Below are 19,471 nucleotides of genomic sequence, written 5' to 3' on the forward strand. Positions count from 1 at the left end.
TGGGGGACCTACAGCTACAAAATCATCATTATGTTATTTAGTCCAAACTGGATATACCCAATCAAATTGACCCTACATTTCATTAACAAACATATCGTTCTTATATTAAGATAACTACTGTATAAACATTTTATTCTGTCCAGTTCTGGAGACTACAGAACACCTTTACGAAGCAGAAGTAATGTTTTAAGTCACTTTACAGCCCGGCATCACTTAAAGAAATTTGGGGTGTAGTCATAAGCAGGCCTGGAACAATGCACTTGTAACCCTATTTGCCCGGCTTTAAATGAGTTTACATCAGATGGAGTATATAGATGGCATTGGTCAGTCTCATACCTGTTCAGGGTGCTGGGACGGTGCAGGCTGGGTGTGGATATGCAGATAGAATAATGATGGACGCAAGGAACTTTTATAGTACCGTACAAACAAGAGCTTTATTCACATCCGTTTATAACGGTCGCCACACAAAAATCAGACTTCCCTTCGGTCATTAACTGGTGGCAAACGATATGGTTACCATGTGCTTCTGCTCTGGTAATGCGCACTCCTACGCTGGGGACGCACTTCTGCTTGTTTCCATTAGCATTGGTTAGATTGGCAATCTCCTGCGTAGCGTCTATATTGCCCTCTCAGGTGGGCCCATGTTGGGGACACCAACTACTCTCTGGGATTAATTGAAAAGTCAAGAGACTAAAAAAAAATCCCAAACTAGTGCTGCACAGCTGAAGCAGAACCCCAGTATCACTGATCACAAAGTAATGACCATATATTCAATGATTTGGAAGTAATGAAGGATAGGTACGGGTGAGAGGTGAGTCAATTTTATATATGTAAATCTGGTGACCGTGTTCCCTCTGATGTACTATATATTCAGTCCAACAATGATCCAGAAAAAAACGATGGTATACAGCAAACACTGAATTAAAAGGGGAGGAGGGGGTATATGAACAAATCGGGTTGCAGTCCAGTGAAGACTCAGGGCGGCCCGAGCAACCACTCCCTCAATAATCCCAGCCAGTGATAACCCCAACCAGATTGACTTTGTTCTATGAATGAATAAATGCCACAATGGCCATAAACTACTCACTTCACCCGACCTGGGAGCGTATATTCCGACCTCCGTGAGCGTGCAATCTCCACAATGCAATAGAAGATAGAAGACCTGGAGAACAGGAACATGGAAAGCACTGCTCCAATAGCAAAAAAACAGGGATCCAGACAGGAAAAGTTGATGACAGGTCATTTATTCACAAACCGGAACCACTAGCAACGTTGAGTTGCACAAAGGTAGTCCTCTGACATGTTTCACGCATAGGGCGCTTTTTCCAATGTTTCGAAGCTACTACTCTGAGAAATCCTGCTGAGCACTTACTCCTTGTCCACCTACATGAGAACAATCTTAAGCCATTACTAGGGCACGTTCCTTAAGTAAACTATAAATGGTGACAGGATATCCTTAATACACAACTCCGAGTGAGGCCCTCTAGCTGTAACTCCAAGGAACCAGCTTTTGGGTGAAGCTATATATACACCCTTTTATCTCCGTGTATGACATCACTAGCCACCAGACATTCAACATCACATGAGGGGGAGGGGCAACACCAGAGTGATCCCACCCGGTTACCCTATTAAGGCTGTTAACCCCTTACACTAAATAGTATTCCGCAGGAGGGGGCTACACACATTATGGAAGAAAGGAGGGGAGAATAGAACGTGGATAGAAGACAAAGGTTGAGCGGTAGTGAGGTTGCGGGTGTAGAATAGGGGAATAAAACAAAAACAACAAATACGGATAGCACACCAAAAGAATTGTTAAATATTTACATATGTTTCATCCTATTAGGATGTTTTTCTGGGGTAAATTTGTGGACAAAAGAGCAGACGTTTGGGGTTCAACATGACACTACCCTTGGTGACCTGTTTTATCCTATGTAAAGATCTTGCAATTATTTTGGTGTGCTACTCCTGTATGTGTGTGGGCTTATATACTCCCCATCTGTATTGGGGTCCAACAGCCCAAGTTTAATGCAGCCTATAAGTTACCTTTAAAAAATTGACTGTTTTTTTTTATATATATACTAGCTGAGAGACCCGGCGTTGCCCGGGATGTAATGTTCCCGCTCCTCTCTCTCTCCTCCCCCTCTCTCTGTTTGTCCCCCATTCACATCAATCCAGTCCCCCCCCCTCCCTCCTTTACAGCTTCATGCAGCGTGTGTGCGTCAGTCACTGTGTGCGCGCGCGCCAGTGAGTGAGGCAGAAACACAAACACACACAGACTGACTGACGCACACACAGTCAGTGTGTGCGTGTGTGTGTGCCTCAGTCAGTGTGTGTGCGCGCGTCAGTCAGTGTGTCAGTCGGTGTGTGTGTGTGTCAGTCGGTGTGTGTGTGTGTGTGTGTGTGTCAGTCGGTGTGTGTGTGCCAGTCGGTGTGTGTGTGTGTCAGTCGGTGTGTGTGTGTCAGTCAGTGTGTCAGTCGGTGTGTGTGTGTGTGTGTCAGTCGGTGTGTGTGTGTCAGTCGGTGTGTGTGTGTGTCAGTCAGTGTGTGTGTGTGTGTGTGTGTGTGTGTCAGTCAGTGTGTGTGTGTGTGTGTCAGTCAGTGTGTGTGTGTGTGTCAGTCAGTGTGTGTGTGCGTGAGTGAGTCAGTGTGTGTGTGTGCGTGAGTGAGTCAGTGTGTGTGTGTGTGTGTGAGTGAGTCAGTGTGTGTGTGTGCGTGAGTGAGTCAGTGTGTGTGTGTGCGTGAGTGAGTCAGTGTGTGTGTGCGTGAGTGAGTCAGTGTGTGTGTGTGCGTGAGTGAGTCAGTGTGTGTGTGTGTGTGAGTGAGTCAGTGTGTGTGTGTGCGTGAGGGAGTCAGTGTGTGTGTGTGCGTGAGTGAGTCAGTGTGTGTGTGTGCGTGAGTGAGTCAGTGTGTGTGTGTGCGTGAGTGAGTCAGTGTGTGTGTGTGTGTGCGTGAGTGAGTCAGTGTGTGTGTGTGTGTGTGTGCGTGAGTGAGTCAGTGTGTGCGTGAGGGAGTCAGTGTGTGCGTGAGGGAGTCAGTGTGTGTGTGTGCGTGAGTGAGTCAGTGTGTGTGTGTGCGTGAGTGAGTCAGTGTGTGTGTGTGCGTGAGTGAGTCAGTGTGTGTGTGTGTGCGTGAGTGAGTCAGTGTGTGCGTGAGGGAGTCAGTGTGTGCGTGAGGGAGTCAGTGTGTGTGTGTGCGTGAGTGAGTCAGTGTGTGTGTGTGCGTGAGTGAGTCAGTGTGTGTGTGTGCGTGAGTGAGTCAGTGTGTGTGTGTGCGTGAGTGAGTCAGTGTGTGTGTGTGCGTGAGTGAGTCAGTGTGTGTGTGTGCGTGAGTGAGTCAGTGTGTGTGTGTGCGAGTCAGTGTGTGTGTGTGTGTGCGTGAGTCAGTCAGTGTGCGTGTGTGTGTGTCAGTAAGTTGTGTGTGTCAGTCAGTATGTGGGAGGTGATGTGAGTGGAGCGCCGGTGAGGGGAGCACCGGGGAGGGGAGGTGAGTGTGATGGGGGTGTAGGAGGTGTGTGTGTGTGTATACCCGGCGTTGGCCGGAGGCAGGGAGGGGGGGCGTGAAAGGCAGGGGGAGTGAGCACCGGGGAGGGGAGTCAGCGCCGGAGAGGGAGGTGAGTGTGATGGGGGGGAGGAGAGGTGTATGTATACCCGGCGTTGCCCGGAGGCAGGGGGGGGGGGCGTCAAAGGGAGGGAGGGTGCGTCAAAGGGAGGGGGGGTGCGTCAAAGGGAGGGGAGGGCGTCAAAGGGAGGGGGGGTGGCGTCAAAGGGAGGGGGGGGTGGCGTCAAAGGGAGGGGGGGGGGTGGCGTCAAAGGGAGGGGGGGGGTGGCGTCAAAGGGAGGGGGGGTGGCGTCAAAGGGAGGGGGGGGTGGCGTCAAAGGGAGGGGGGGTGGCGTCAAAGGGAGGGGGGGGGTGGCGTCAAAGGGAGGGGGTGGGGTGGCGTCAAAGGGAGGGGGGGGTGGCGTCAAAGGGAGGGGGGGGTGGCGTCAAAGGGAGGGGGGTGGCGTCAAAGGGAGGGGGGGGGGGGTGGCGTCAAAGGGAGGGGGGGGGTGGCGTCAAAGGGAGGGGGGGGGTGGCGTCAAAGGGAGGGGGGGGGGTGGCGTCAAAGGGAGGGGGGGGGTGGCGTCAAAGGGAGGGGGGGGTGGCGTCAAAGGGAGGGGGGGGTGGCGTCAAAGGGAGGGGGGGGTGGCGTCAAAGGGAGGGGGGGGGTGGCGTCAAAGGGAGGGGGGGGTGGCGTCAAAGGGAGGGGGTGGCGGCGTCAAAGGGAGGGGGGGGGTGGCGTCAAAGGGAGGGGGGGGGGGGTGGCGTCAAAGGGAGGGGGTGGCGTCAAAGGGAGGGGGGGGTGGCGTCAAAGGGAGGGGGGGGGGTGGCGTCAAAGGGAGGGGGGGGGTGGCGTCAAAGGGAGGGGGGGGTGGCGTCAAAGGGAGGGGGGGGGGGGTGGCGTCAAAGGGAGGGGGGGGGTGGCGTCAAAGGGAGGGGGGGGGGGGTGGCGTCAAAGGGAGGGGGGGGTGGCGTCAAAGGGAGGGGGGGGGTGGCGTCAAAGGGAGGGGGGGGGGGTGGCGTCAAAGGGAGGGGGGGGGGTGGCGTCAAAGGGAGGGGGGGGGGTGGCGTCAAAGGGAGGGGGGGGGGGTGGGCGTCAAAGGGAGGGGGGGGGGGTGGCCGTCAAAGGGAGGGGGGTGGCCGTCAAAGGGAGGGGGGGTGCCGTCAAAGGGAGGGGGGGGGGTGGTGTCAAAGGCATGGATTCCTCCCCCTGCATTTCCTCACCTGGCAGCATTAAGTCCCTGCCGCCCTCCTCCTGCTCCTCGGGGATGTTGAGCCGTAGAGAGCGTGCTCTTGGAGGTGGGGTGAAAGGGGGGGGGGAGAAGTGGGGGAGCGACACACGCGACACCTACCTGTACTTCCGGGCGCCGCCATCTTCTCACTGGGCGGCGCAAGGGAGGAAGGGGGTCCTTCCGGGCACCGCCATCTGTTCCAGTTGGAGCGTCGGCGTGGAGGGAGAGAGGTGAGTTGTAGCGCCGAGGGGGAGAGGTGAGTTGGAGAGAGACCCGGCGTTGGCCGTGAGTTAAATTTCCAGCTCCCTTCTCTCTCCCTCTTTCTCCGTGTTCCCCAGAGGGGAGGGACGAACAGTGGACAGGAGGGGGGGGACGAACAGTGGACAGAAGGGGGTGGGGACGGACAGTGGACAGGAGGGACAGACAGTGGACAGGAGGGACGGGCAGTGGACAGGAGGGACGGGCAGTGGACAGGAGGGACGGGCAGTGGACAGGAGTGGGGGGGCAGTGGACAGGAGTGGGGGGGCAGTGGACAGGAGTGGGGGGGCAGTGGACAGGAGTGGGGGGGCAGTGGACAGGAGTGGGGGGGCAGTGGACAGGAGTGGGGGGGCAGTGGACAGGAGTGGGGGGGCAGTGGACAGGAGTGGGGGGGCAGTGGACAGGAGTGGGGGGCAGTGGACAGGAGTGGGGGGGCAGTGGACAGGAGTGGGGGGGCAGTGGACAGGAGTGGGGGGGCAGTGGACAGGAGTGGGGGGGCAGTGGACAGGAGTGGGGGGGCAGTGGACAGGAGTGGGGGGGCAGTGGACAGGAGTGGGGGGGCAGTGGACAGGAGTGGGGGGGCAGTGGACAGGAGTGGGGGGGCAGTGGACAGGAGGGGGGGGCAGTGGACAGGAGGGGGGGGGGCAGTGGACAGGAGGGGGGGGCAGTGGACAGGAGGGGGGGGCAGTGGACAGGAGGGGGGGCAGTGGACAGGAGGGGGGGGCAGTGGACAGGAGGGGGGGGGCAGTGGACAGGAGGGGGGGGCAGTGGACAGGAGGGGGGGGCAGTGGACAGGAGGGGGGGGGCAGTGGACAGGAGGGGGGGGGCAGTGGACAGGAGGGGGGGGGCAGTGGACAGGAGGGGGGGGCAGTGGACAGGAGGGGGGGGGCAGTGGACAGGAGGGGGGGCAGTGGATAGTGACACACACACACACACACACACACACACACACACACACGTGTCTCAGTTGATGCGCCCTTTCTCAGTTCCGTTTGGCGCCGGAGGTGGGGGAGCGACACCTACCTGTACTTCCGGGCGCCGCCATCGTCTGACTCGGCGCCGCGAGGGAGGAAGGGTGTCTTTCCAGGCGCCGCCATCTTAGGCGCCGCGTGGCAGCTGCCTGTTCCCCCGCCGGGAGGGGGAGAGGTGATTTGGAGCGGGGAGAGGTGATTTGGACCGGGGAGGGGGAGAGGTGATTTGGACCGGGGAGGGGGAGAGGTGATTTGGACCGGGGAGAGGTGATTTGGAGAGGTGATGCCGCTGGGGAGGGGGGAGAGGTGATGCCGCTGGGGAGGGGGGAGAGGTGATGCCGCTGGGGAGGGGGGAGAGGTGATGCCGCTGGCGAGGGGGAAATGTGATTTGGAGCCGGGAGGGGGGAGAGGTGATTTGGAGCGGGGAGGGGGAGAGGTGATGCCGCTGGGGAGGGGGGAGAGGTGATGCCGCTGGGGAGGGGGGAGAGGTGATGCCGCTGGGGAGGGGGGAGAGGTGATGCTGCTGGGGAGGGGGGAGAGGTGATGCCGCTGGGGAGGGGGGAGAGGTGATGCCGCTGGGGAGGGGGGAGAGGTGATGCCGCTGGGGAGGGGGGAGAGGTGATGCCGCTGGGGAAGGGGGGGGGTGATGCCGCTGGGGAGGGGGGAGAGGTGATGCCGCTGGGGAAGGGGGGGGGTGATGCCGCTGGGGAGGGGGGACAGGTGATGCCGCTGGGGAGGGGGGAGAGGTGAGAGGTGATGCCGCTGGGGAGGGGGGAGAGGTGAGAGGTGATGCCGCTGGGGAGGGGGGAGAGGTGAGAGGTGATGCCGCTGGGGAGGGGGGAGAGGTGAGAGGTGATGCCGCTGGGGAGGGGGGAGAGGTGAGAGGTGATGCCGCTGGGGAGGGGGGAGAGGTGATGCCGCTGGGGAGGGGGGAGAGGTGATGCCGCTGGGGAGGGGGGAGAGGTGATGCCGCTGGGGAGGGGGGAGAGGTGATGCCGCTGGGGAGGGGGGAGAGGTGATGCCGCTGGGGAGGGGGGAGAGGTGATGCCGCTGGGGAGGGGGGAGAGGTGATGCCGCTGGGGAGGGGGGAGAGGTGATGCCGCTGGGGAGGGGGGAGAGGTGATGCCGCTGGGGAGGGGGGAGAGGTGAGAGGTGATGCCGCTGGGGAGGGGGGAGAGGTGAGAGGTGATGCCGCTGGGGAGGGGGGAGAGGTGAGAGGTGATGCCGCTGGGGAGGGGGGAGAGGTGAGAGGTGATGCCGCTGGGGAGGGGGGAGAGGTGATGCCGCTGGGGAGGGGGGAGAGGTGATGCCGCTGGGGAGGGGGGAGAGGTGATGCCGCTGGGGAGGGGGGAGAGGTGATGCCGCTGGGGAGGGGGAAAGGTGATTTGGAGCCGGGAGGGGGGAGAGGTGAGTTGGAGCGGGGAGGGGGAGGTGTGTTGGAGCGGGGAGGGGGAGGGGTGTGTGTGTGTGTGTGTGTGTGTGTGTGTGTGTGTGTGTGTGTGTGTGTGTGTTGGCAGTTGCGTGACGTCACACACAGCAATCTGATTGGCCAGAGGCTGAGGACCAATCAGATTCACCGCAGATAGCACTAACCTCACTAACCATTCGATTTTATATATTAAGATATGTATTTTGGAAAGTGCTGGGAATAGAAAAATAGTTTAGCGGGAGCGGGGGGGGAACAGGAAAGGCTCAAGAGTAGTGGAATTACCCGGTACCCGGCTCATTTCCAGCTTCCTGGACATTACCCGGAACCCGGCAACTGAGAAGTGGGTTTTGGCGCCGGCTAATAACCGGCGTCGGTTAATGTCAGGGCAGCTGGAAATAATCTAATTACTTACCTTTCCGACGACATCTAGGACCAGCAGCAGCAGTCCTGTGACGGTGGCAGCATCAGAGGTGTCTTCAGCCGGCGGGGGAGCTGCAGGAATCACTTCCACAGCACCGGAGCAGGTAAACAGTGTCTGTGTGAGCCGCCGGGGAACCACGTGACCGGAGCAGGAGACGGAGCGTTCCTATTGCACAGCCGTCTCCTGCCACAGTCTGGCAGTGACTGCCAGAGTCACAGGACTGCTGCTGCTGATCCTAGATGTCGCCGCCACCCTGCAGGTAAGTGCCAAACCGGGTAACCGACCGGATAGAACCTTTAATTTTGGCTGGGTACCTGTTACCCGTTTTTTGTTTTTTTTTAAATGAGGACCCAGTCCAACACTACTCGAGAGCATGCAGGTTAGAGGAGATGGAAGAACTGGACAGAGAACTGGAATTAAAACTGTGGTGGAACGTGCAGGTATAGTTTTTAATTATTTCAAGACCTGTGTGTGCTTAGGGAAAGTATTTTGCCTTCCTAGTAAGTTTCTCAGTGATTAGGAAAATCTAATTGGATTGGAGACAATTCAAAGAAAGGGGATACAAATGTTCCTCAATGCAGAAACATTTCTAAAACTCGTCAGCATGCACACCCAATGAGAAGGAGGGATAAGGGAGATTTTTAAACAGATTAATTCAACACTATTCAGATTAAAATGGAATAATATGAAAAGGGTTCAAGCTATGAAGATCACCATTTTTTTTTAGACGACAACTATAAAAAACGGAACAATCATACAGCAGAAGTGAATAGATAAACTATATACAAATACTTAGGTATTTTTATGATTACGCATTTTGGACAAAAAGAACGCAGATCAAAAAAGACACCAATTTTTTAATTGGGGAAAATGTGAACACTGTTCCTGTTTTGCCAATAACTTTGTTAAGTTTGTGTTGGAGCTACTACTGCTTTCAATGTCACACAAAAGGCATTCTATAGTACACGAAGCACACGAAGTTCCCACTTTGAACCATCAGTTCTTAGTGGCTTCGGCTGTAAACTGTTCAGGCAGGAAATTCCATTTCCTCACGCTTACTCCTCCTTGATGCACTTGTTCTTTTACGGCATTATTATTTCCTTTATCTGTTCTGAAAGGTGCAATGTATACTGTTTGTGGCATACACAAAACATGAATACAACACATATTAAAGGTTAGAAATAACCCAAAACTAGTACAGCAAAATCACAGTAATAACAGTTAATTAAACTTACAAATGAAGTTTTATTTTTACAGTTACATAGTAGGGGAGGTTGAAAAAGACATGTCGAACGAGTTCCGCCTATGTTAAATTTGGACAACAGATAACTCAAATATTTGTATTTCTAGTATACTGATCCAGAAGAAGGCAAACAAAAAACCCCAGTAAAAACATTAACCAATGATGTCTCATAAGGGGAAATAAATAAATAAAAAACATTCCTTCCTGACTCCAATTTCTCCCTGGATCAACATCCTTCCCATGTTTACTTATTTGGTATATCCCTGTATACTTTTCCTTTCTAAAAAGGATGTCCAACCTTTTTTTTTGAACAAATCTATTGTATCTGCCACCAGTCTCCATGGGTAATGAATTCCACATTTTAACTGCCCTTACTGTAAAGTTGCCTGTCCTTTGTTGATGGTGAAATCTCCCTTTCCCCCCAACCTTAAGTCTGTGTCATTAGTACAGCCCTTGGGATGAATAGTTCTTTTGAAAGCTCCTTGTATGTGACGATACGCTAGCTGGCATCACAAAACTGGGAGGAAGCGCAGCTAACTACCCCTAAATCTATGTAACTTGGCCACCTTTGTAAGGCTTATTTTGGCCAAATGTACTCTAATATCTGGGGAAGAACAGGGAATGTGTAAATGTATTTCCATGTCTGTAAGAATGTATTTCAAAGTCTGTATTTGTTATTCCCTGTAAATGCAATCCCACATTTTAGTGAATCAACATTGTTCACTTAATTCAATTCCCAAGTTTAGTTGAGCAAGCAATACGAGATAAAGTTTTTGTGATCTATGTGTAAGCACTGTGATGTGATTTGGGAGTCAGCCCTGTAAAGTGTTAATTGGATTAAGTGAACAATCAGGGATGGGTTCTTAGCACGCCCTCTGGCTGTTGTGGCACAAACTTAATCAATGCTCTAATTGTCCAGCAGCCCCCTCCCATGTAAAGGATAGCCACAGAGGGCAAGATAAAGGGGTGCTGCTGATCAGAGAATGAGAGCTACATTCAGAGAGACACACTGGGAATGAGTGTGGAGATTCCCTCAGAGGAACATGAGAGAGACAGAGACTTCTGTGAAGAAGTTTGATCTTTTACAGTGACCAGCTGGAGATGTATCTCAGAGGGGCTGCTGTGTGATCATCCCTGTGAGATCCTGGATGAGGCTAGAGTCTACTCCCCAGGCCCCCAGTTGGTATTGTATTTTGCTTTGCACATCTTTCTTTTGTCTGCTGGCGTGCCAGAATAAACCCAATTTTATTCTACAACTTTGTCCTTTCTGATGCTAGTGATCCCGGTGTAAAAGTACTGGTCTCCTGTGACAGTATTGCAGTGTGACAGTATTGACCCCGAGAATATTTGGATATAGTTTACATATCCCCTCTTACATGCCCATTTTCTAATGTAAACAAATCTAATTTAGCTAGCCTCTCCTCATAAGTTAGATTTTTCATTCCTTTATTAATTTGGTGGCGCTATGTTAATGTATTTTATAGGGAGTGGTGCCGATAACGGTACTCCATATTCAAGGTGTGGTCTTACCAAGGATTTATACAGTGACAAAGTTATGCTTCCTTCTCTTCCATCCATACCCCATTTTATGCAAGATCATTGTATTTGCCTTTGCAGGTACCGCCTTACATTGAGCACTGTTGCCAAGCCTGCTGTCTCTACATGTACTCCTAAAGCCTTCTCCATCAATCATTGAACTAATTTTGTCCCATTTAATTTGCAAGTAGCCTGTTTATTCTTACTTCTCAATTGCATTACCTTACATTTATCTTTATAAATCTAATCCGTCATTTAACTACCGAAGTTTTCAGGTTATTCAAGTCCTTCAGGAGAGAATTTACATCGATTTTACTAAATTGCACAATTTAATGTGATCAGCAAAGATGGAGACTTTGCTCGCTATTCAAACTTCAAGGTCACTAATAAACAAGTTAAAAAAGCAGATGTACCAGTATACTCCATTCACAACTTTACAACCTGAAAAAGGTTCCATTTACAACAACTCTGATTTAACCTTCTACCACCCAGTTTTCAATCCAGGTGCAATTCTTTTTACAGAGTCAAATTTCTCCTATTTTGTACACGAACCTCTCGTGTGGCACTGTGTCAAAACCCTTTGCAAAATCTATGGCAGAGCTTATACTACCTACGCGGCCGAGCGTGAACAAGCGCACCCCTGCAGCCCCAGCGATCTGTGAACTTGGCTACAGGAGCATCACAAAGCTGGTTCACCCTCATTGGCTAAACCAGCTCACGTGATGCTGATGTCACGTGGCAGCCGCCTAAGACAATTTATTGTCTCCTCAAAACACTGCCGTGTCAACGCGCCTATTCGCCTGCAAGCACTTGGCTAACTACTACAGCCAATAACAGAAGTGTGCTTGACATGCGCACGCAGCAACTACTGCACTATAAGCTCGGGCCAAGTAGACCACATCAACTGGATTACCCTGGTCTAGATTCCTATTTACCTCCTCAAAGAAACTAATAAGGTTAGTTTGGCAAGATCTATCCTTCATAAATCCATGCTGACTATTACTAATCATTTTGTATTTAGCCACATTGATTTAGACCTGTTTTATATGTATTACCCAAGGGTATACAGCAAGAAGCGTGCTTATCTAGCATGTTTCAAACAGACCGACCATTTTTCTTCCTGCAAGAACTTCCTCCCAATTTCTTATACCTTTCCTTAGTTTACTCAAATCTGCATGTCTAAAATTAAGAGTCTTTGTTGATCCTATATAAAATATTGTCATTTTATTTCAAATGAGACCACGTTATGATCACCGTTTCCAAAATATTGCCCGACGAATATTATTTAGTGGCTTATCTATATGTTAAAAACTACACACAAAATAGCTGTATCATGGCATCTCTAACATTTTTATAGCTTGTCTCATTTCAAGAATATGGTTAGTTGATTCTCGCATAAGTTTGCGCGTGTTAAAATACCCTGTTAAAAACTATTATCCTATAATTTGCTGGACATACAGCTTGCATCTGACTCCTAGTCCTGAAGACTACAGGCTAAAATTTTAAATAGAGAAGATGTCAAAGTTGTAAGGATTGATAGATGCGCAGAGAAAGGTTTAGAATCAATATTTTTTCCCCGGTGGGAAATCGCTGGAAGGGTTTGCAATTAAGTATTTGATGGAGGTGAAAACTAAAGAGGCAATTTTCAACTGAAAAAAATAAATAAACACTACCAAAGTGGAACAGCAAATGTAAAATTGGCCAACGGTATTTACATCTTTGTTGGATGATGTCTTACATACCTAGCCCCCTAGCTGCGATATCTGTAGCAAAAAGCACAGCGTGCTTCTTCCGTATGAAATCGTTGTACACCTGCATTCTCTTCATTTGCTGCTGCTTGCCATGCAGAGCCAGGATGGGAATACCAGGCCGCAGCCTGCAGAAAACTCGAAACAAGTATTGAACCTGAGGATGGGGAAGAAAAATTAAAATGTTAAAAAAAAATTTTTTAATAATTTTTATAGAAATACACAAGTTTGTACTGTGGAAGGGCGATTGGAATTGCCAACTTTCAGGAACGTAATTAGAGGAAAGAACTGCATACGATCTAGAAGGGATCATACGGATTACGTGGATCAGCCCTTCTATTCTCTTGAGACACTGAGGAACTTGGATAAATGGTAATCATACCTCTTTGCAGCTGGCAAAAAATACTATGCTCTTCTTCTTCAGGTGGTTCCTCACAAAAGAATATAACAAGTTTATCTTTTGCGGCAGGTCACAGACCACATAATTCTGTTCCAAAGTTGCAGGAGTACTGGGGAAGAGTCAGAGAGAAACAAGTATAAAACAAGCAGCTGAAAGATGGCAGGCGACTGCAAAACCCAGTTCAACAATACATTTTCCCCTCCATATTTCGGATACTACAGTGCCAAAAAAGATAAGCAAATCATATATTCCTTGGACAGTGCGAAATGTCACCCAAATCCAACCATGAATTTGTGTCAGGCGAGGGATCACACATCTTGTCATGCGGTGTCATGTTCCGTGTGTTCCAGAGCGGACCCTTGCCCTTACCACGTCCAGCATCTCCCTGCTGTGCCGAACGCATGCAGGGCTGTCCGCTGCTCTGTGACTGAGGAAGCGGCCGGAGCACATCGCAAGAGACAGTATGTCAGAATGAGGCAGAAATGAGGAGATAAACTAGCTAAAAACGAGGGACACACACACACACACACACACACACACACACACACACACACACACACTCTGCAGGAAAGACAGATAGCTGCAACCTACATGTTCACGCACATGCAAAGCAGGGGATAGTATTGGGAGCAAGGCGTGTGGGATTTAGGGAGTTTTGGCTAACAAAGTGGAATGCCAAATTTCATGCTGTTATATTGTTTATGAAAAATATTAAGCGCTGCCTATATGAAGGTATGTGGATCTCTATAGAGACTATGAAGCGAGTCAAGAATACTAAATGGAAAAGAGAACGGCATGCCCCGAAAAAAAACGTGGTTGTTAGGAGAAAAAAATCACAGAGGACACTGTTCCATTTCATGATTTATTTTAGACTATAATATGAGCGTTATAAATAGTGGCTAGATCGCATAAACCTTTGCATGGGCGGTCATGTCTGATATAAGCAACAAGATACAGGAAACTTAAAAAGGGACAGTATCTCCCAAGACTTTTTTTATTTTATTTTTAAGTGAAAATTCTTTGGGTACTTCTACCACAGGAGGAAAATTGCCTGGCAGTGAATGGAGTTGATGGAGTTGATGGAGACGGAAGTCACTAGTGACGTCACTGCTAGCAGAAGAGGCCGTCAGTGTTGCCAGTTTCCACCACCAGGAGGAGTCACCGGAGAGGAGGAAGGCAGCGCTGGACACACACACACACACACACACACACACACACACACACACACACAGTCTCCGGTCTGCCCTCTCAGTAATGTTTGCTGCTCCTTCACTTGTCTGAGATTCCTGTTGCTCCTTCACTTGTCTGAGATTCCTGTTGCTCCTTCACTTGTCTGAGATTCCTGTTGCTCCTTCACTTGTCTGAGATTCCTGTTGCTCCTTCACTTGTCTGAGATTCCTGTAGCTTTCAGTGCTAATTAAATGGCTTCCTTTTCCTCCCTCCCCTCTCATTCTCTTTCCCCTGCCCGCCCCCCAAAAAATCTCCTCGAGATCATATAAGGAGAGCGCACCACAGCAGCTCCACCGGGGGGGGGGATGAGAGAGGGGGGGCTGCTACCGGCCGGGGGACTCAGAAAACTGATGTCAAGGGAAGGAGAGAGAGGGGGGGGGGGAGGAGAGATCGCGGCACAGCACCGCCTGGTGGAGGGGGAGGAGGGCGCAGAGCGTTGTGTCCCCGCACCACCACCAAGGGGGGGGAGGGTAGAGAGGGCAGAGTCCTCGGAGGGAGAAGGGGGGAAGAGCGCTGAGCGGTGAGGGTGTCCTTGGAGGAGGGGAGGGGGTGGAGTGCTGGGAGAGCCTGCTGAGCACCACACTTGGAAGACACACACACACACACACACGAAGAATTCAGTGTTACAATAAACAGACATGCAAATAGCTAAAACACGCGTTGTAAGTGAAACTTTTGTATTTTGGCACTGAAATAGTGTTTTGATTTTTAATTAAAAACATCACCATCACAAGTACAATTTCTGTGACAAAAGACAAAGAAGTTCCACTTAAAATGTGCATGCTCTGCAGACACTTCCTTTTTTTTTTTTTTTTTTTTAACTTGTGTAGTGGGATTCATCAATATTGCATCGCAATCCAACAAAGCAGCTAAAATTGGAATTACTAGAGAGCCAAATGGTGTTCATTCATTGATCCTACATTGCAATCCCCCGCGAGAGCAATCTCATGAACCCGAGAAGAAATAAGTGTGGGATCAATGAGTGAACATCGGTTATCACATTCAGGAAGTGTTGCAGCTTGTGACTTTAAGAACAGATTACATGTGACCAGTTATGTTCTGGATAACTGCCCTTAATTGTTTTCCAAATAGCACAGAGATGTGTCATCTTGATATAGGTTCTCTCTTAATGATAAGGAGACTGAATTCTATAGGCTGGATTGTGGAAGATAAACAGTGCTGTAAAATGGAGATCTAAGGTGAAAATAATGAAGGGGATCTTCCATTTGCGTTGGATCACAAAGCTGGTCCGTTTGGCAGCTTGGTTCAAAACAATACAATTCAGGACTGTTTTCGCCAGGCTGGGAGTCTACAATTCCATTTACTAACAGACATCAATCAATCAGTGCCATGGTGAACATACCCACTGGTTTCAGCTCAATGGTTCGTAATTGCTAGTTGGAGTGCATAATTGTTCATTTTAATTAATCACTACAGTATTTAGTTTATTAGAAGGCCTGCAGAACACTTGAGACTAGCCTACCAATTAAGCCCTACACAGTGTTCCATCTAGAGTGGTGTGTGCAAAGCAAGATAATGCCAGGAGAGGGGAACATTTGACAGATGCCCTCCTTCTTAAAAAGTAAAAACATATTGCCACATTAATGAAACTGCCACATAACAAACCCCATAAATCATGTTCGCTGCAAATCACCCAATTCTAATTTTAGTTCCCCAAAGATCATTCTAACAAGTCCCGAGCAAGCAAAAAAAAAAAAAAATTGTTACATAGGCATCTGTGTCAATAGAGAATGCAATTTCCTTATAACATAACACTTATAGTTCAAATCACAAATGTTGTTACAGTAGCACCTTGTAATGGCCAAGAACCAATGATTAAATACTCCCTTTGCCCAAGGTATATCTCTAGATATATAGCTCAACCAATTACAAATCAGAACAGTGAATATTTCTATTTACTTGCTCACAACAGTATCACCATCATCCTTCCCATCCCAGATCACACTACCTACCCCCAATTATTTTATGAGGCCGATTCCCATCAGAAAGTCACATCGGCTCAAACATTTTCTGCTCATATTGTCGATTTAGTCAAATATAACACTTGTTTGAACAAATGTTTGCCCTCTGGTTCTGAGTGCTATCCCTGTCCCCTCTCTGCTCCTGGGATAAGAAGAACTCCATAACAAGCCCTAACGTTTGCGCTTCTCAGGCCATCGGGTGATCTGACTCTGTATTGTTCCCTCCAGGTCTCTGTGACATCCAAGCTCGATTTTATAGGACTATTATGAGCATTCACATTACCAATGAAGCAAATTTATTTTGACAGAAGTCCATTTTAGAAGACTATACTAAAAAGCTAAACACAACAAATGCAGCAACTGAACCAAAGAACTCAGAACACCAAAAAATTAAAAAAAATCTCTCCTGTTTTCCTTCTGCACCATATCTATGGTCTTGACTCTTTCATAACAAAGTTGAGTACCGTTGCTTATGAAATTCAGTCCTCATTAACATTTTCAGATAGCATTCAACATTACTCGTACAGCGTATGGAAAAGCCACCCCTTCAAAAGGACCTTACAGTGTTATTTCCTTTATTTGTAAAGGATTCATATTTTGTAGCAGATATCAATGTAAAATGTTTTAGTCCTCCTGCCTTGTTGGAGGTCATGATGAACATTGCCAATCTGTAAGCAAAGCTTTATGACTGGCCTGACGGAGGGATAGATCTTCTGTTTCCCTGTTTCCCAAATTAATAGGTTCTTGAATGCCAAAGCATTATTCATCCAGCCTTACAAAGCCTTTGCATGTTAGAGTTCCGAGTACAGAATTCGAAACACCAAAACTTCAGATCATGTATGCCAAACCCTCCGCCTCGTAAGATTAACCTTTTGCTGCAACAACACGATCACGCCCCTTGTGACACCAAAGGGGTTAAAAAATAAACATACCTGAATTTCGCCTTTTCATGAGCCCATACATACTCTGGGTCTTTTAAGCTCAGGCGTGCAAGATCCTTCACAGATTTTGTCTGCGTGGCCGAGAAGAGCAGCGTCTGGCGTTTCTTGGGTAGGTTTTCTACAATGGCATTCATGGTATCTGCAAAACCCATGTCCAGGATCCGGTCAGCTTCATCAAGCACTGCAGTCAGGACAGGGAAGATCTGAACATGCGCACAATGTCACGGACATCACAACAATATAACCGCTATTGTACACACGGCAAGAGAGAAGGTAGAAAATGATACCCCAAAGACATCAATAAACCTTTGTTTTAAATCTTGCATTTTCATATTGACTGTGTCAATATACTGTGATTACTACCAACAAAAAAAGTATAATAAAAATATTGGAAATATAAAAAGGAGGGGGAAAAAAAGCTGAAAAGATTTAATATGACAAAACTAATATTGTTAGCGACGCGAATTAGTGCACGTGTGTATTAATAATTTTCATCACAGTAGATACAGTATGGCTGCCACAGTCTGCCTTTATTCAACAGTCAATAGAAAGCTGCAACATGATCAGAATATGACACTGCTAGACATTTTGTTTCAAGAACAGAATTGTGGTGGTTTCATTAAGGCAACAAATTGTGTTATTGCCGCTTATAAAAAGTACTTTGCAAACAAACTCTTGCCAATGACCCAATCAGAACAAGATGGCTGCTGGCAACTTCACTATTTCAAGTTGGCCATTTGGAACACAACGAGCTACTGTCAGTAGCCTTCCAGCGTCTGGTGATTTCTACTAGAGCCGTTCATGGTGCGGAGGCCCCAAAGTAAAAGACACATTGTTTGATGTTGGAAGAGAGGCAGCATAGCTTCGGTGATCCGTTTAATACTGGATTCCTTGGAACACAGCCAGACCACAAATTGATGATATCGCCCTCCATCTGTGATGACTCCACATAGGTTCACACCTACACGTGCAGGGTTTGCTTTTGTCACATCTTTGTATAATGTCTACAACGTACCAGAATTCAGGAGAGCGACTGGGTATATGTTGGTCACGGAACAAAAACCCTTGCCTTACAGCAGGATCCCATATACAGGACTCAGAGTGGTAATGTAAATACCAGAATTTTCAGAACTATTATATTTTGGTTGAGTGTTTTTAATCTTGCCTGTTTCTATTTAACTAATAATTAAATGGACTATGCTATGGAGCATACGCTTCTTTTTCCTTTTTTGTTAATTAGAAGTGTATGGAACTTTTTGGTTCCACCTGAAGCTGCTACGTCTCCATTGGATCTAATTCCTTACAAGTTGGTTCTATTTTTCTTAATTGACTAATTGGACTTTCTTTTTATTTTGCACTATTGTTGTATACCCCATATATGATTTAGATGTATATTTAAATTTGGTTATTTATCTATTTGACACCACACACACCTGATGAACACCGTATTATAATCACAATTAAAAGAATAGTTAAGTTCACATTAGCACACTAAGGCTAAGGTCCCAGTGCCTTCGCTGCACGTGCCACCGCGAGGCTGGCGGCCCGTGCAGCCGATTCCCCAGTCTGCAGTGAGCTGCAGGATGAGAGACTGGGTGGGGGGGCATGGCGGGGGAGTGATGGGGGCGCGGCCATGACGTCACCCGGCAGGTTCACCCTCATTGGCTGAACCGACGAGGGCGTGGCCTAGCGATCCGTCGCGAGTCCTGCTCTCAATTCTATTGAGAGCAGGAGAAACTCGCCACAGCGCTGTGGCGCCCCCCCCCCTCGCAGTGGGCTGGCGCCATTGAGGGGAGGGCTCTCGCCCCTGCAGCATCTGCCGCAGTAGCATGTGGGACAAACCCTAATTGACATACACTTCACAACCAAGTGAGCACTGTAGCGCCGATTTTTTTAATAAAATACAGTACACAAATAAATACTAGCAGGTGGGGGCTGGGCAGTAACCAAGGTCTCATTTCTAGCATTTTATGTTCGATACAGTGATTAATTTTTTTTGTTTTAAAGAAAAATCTGTGTGTATTTTGGGAGGCAATTTCTTAGGCATTAGTTTTGCTGCGTAAGGATTCATGCATGTAACTTGCAACAAGTTCTACTGACTCATTACAAAGTAAGAACAGGGGCAGTATATTTTTACAGCTTGCTCAAAATCTTTTTCGAAGGATTGTATCAATCTTACCATAAACACGGCCAGGTAGTGATACAGATGTTAGAGACAAACGGATTTCCTTTTACCTACTTACCCAGCACCTGGAGATTAGACGCATGGAAAGAGGAGGTTTCATCCATGTGTTGCAAAAGCCGACCAGGGGTGCAAATAAGTACATTTGTGCGGTGGATGCATGCGGATTCCTGCTTCAGATCCTAAAAGAAAAACAAAACCCTCAGCGTGTGACAATGAAAAGTGCCAAGAAAGCAAGCACTATCCTAACTAATGGACAGCACACATCGGACTTTTTATACAATGGCAAATTACGTACACAGCATTCTGAGCCACACAATTACTCTGTGGAAGACCACAGATAGCTCAGCTCACGTTGGTC

At 48.8% G+C, this 19,471-nt stretch overlaps 1 protein-coding gene across 1 annotated transcript in view; it reads right to left on the reverse strand.

Moving 5' to 3' along the window:
• Window positions 1–19,471, reverse strand: part of DDX10 (DEAD-box helicase 10) — a 254,437-nt gene that overhangs the window by 227,111 nt on the left and 7,855 nt on the right. The window contains exons 5-8 of the mRNA XM_075592333.1: window positions 19,172–19,292; window positions 16,920–17,109; window positions 12,758–12,884; window positions 12,370–12,532 (exon numbers count right to left, since the gene is read on the reverse strand). Of these exons, the coding sequence (XP_075448448.1) occupies window positions 12,370–12,532; window positions 12,758–12,884; window positions 16,920–17,109; window positions 19,172–19,292 (601 nt within the window). The remainder of the gene's footprint in view (window positions 1–12,369; window positions 12,533–12,757; window positions 12,885–16,919; window positions 17,110–19,171; window positions 19,293–19,471) is intronic.

Source organism: Ascaphus truei, chromosome 3 (genome assembly GCF_040206685.1).
Source record: "Ascaphus truei isolate aAscTru1 chromosome 3, aAscTru1.hap1, whole genome shotgun sequence".
Lineage (NCBI taxonomy): Eukaryota > Metazoa > Chordata > Amphibia > Anura > Ascaphidae > Ascaphus > Ascaphus truei.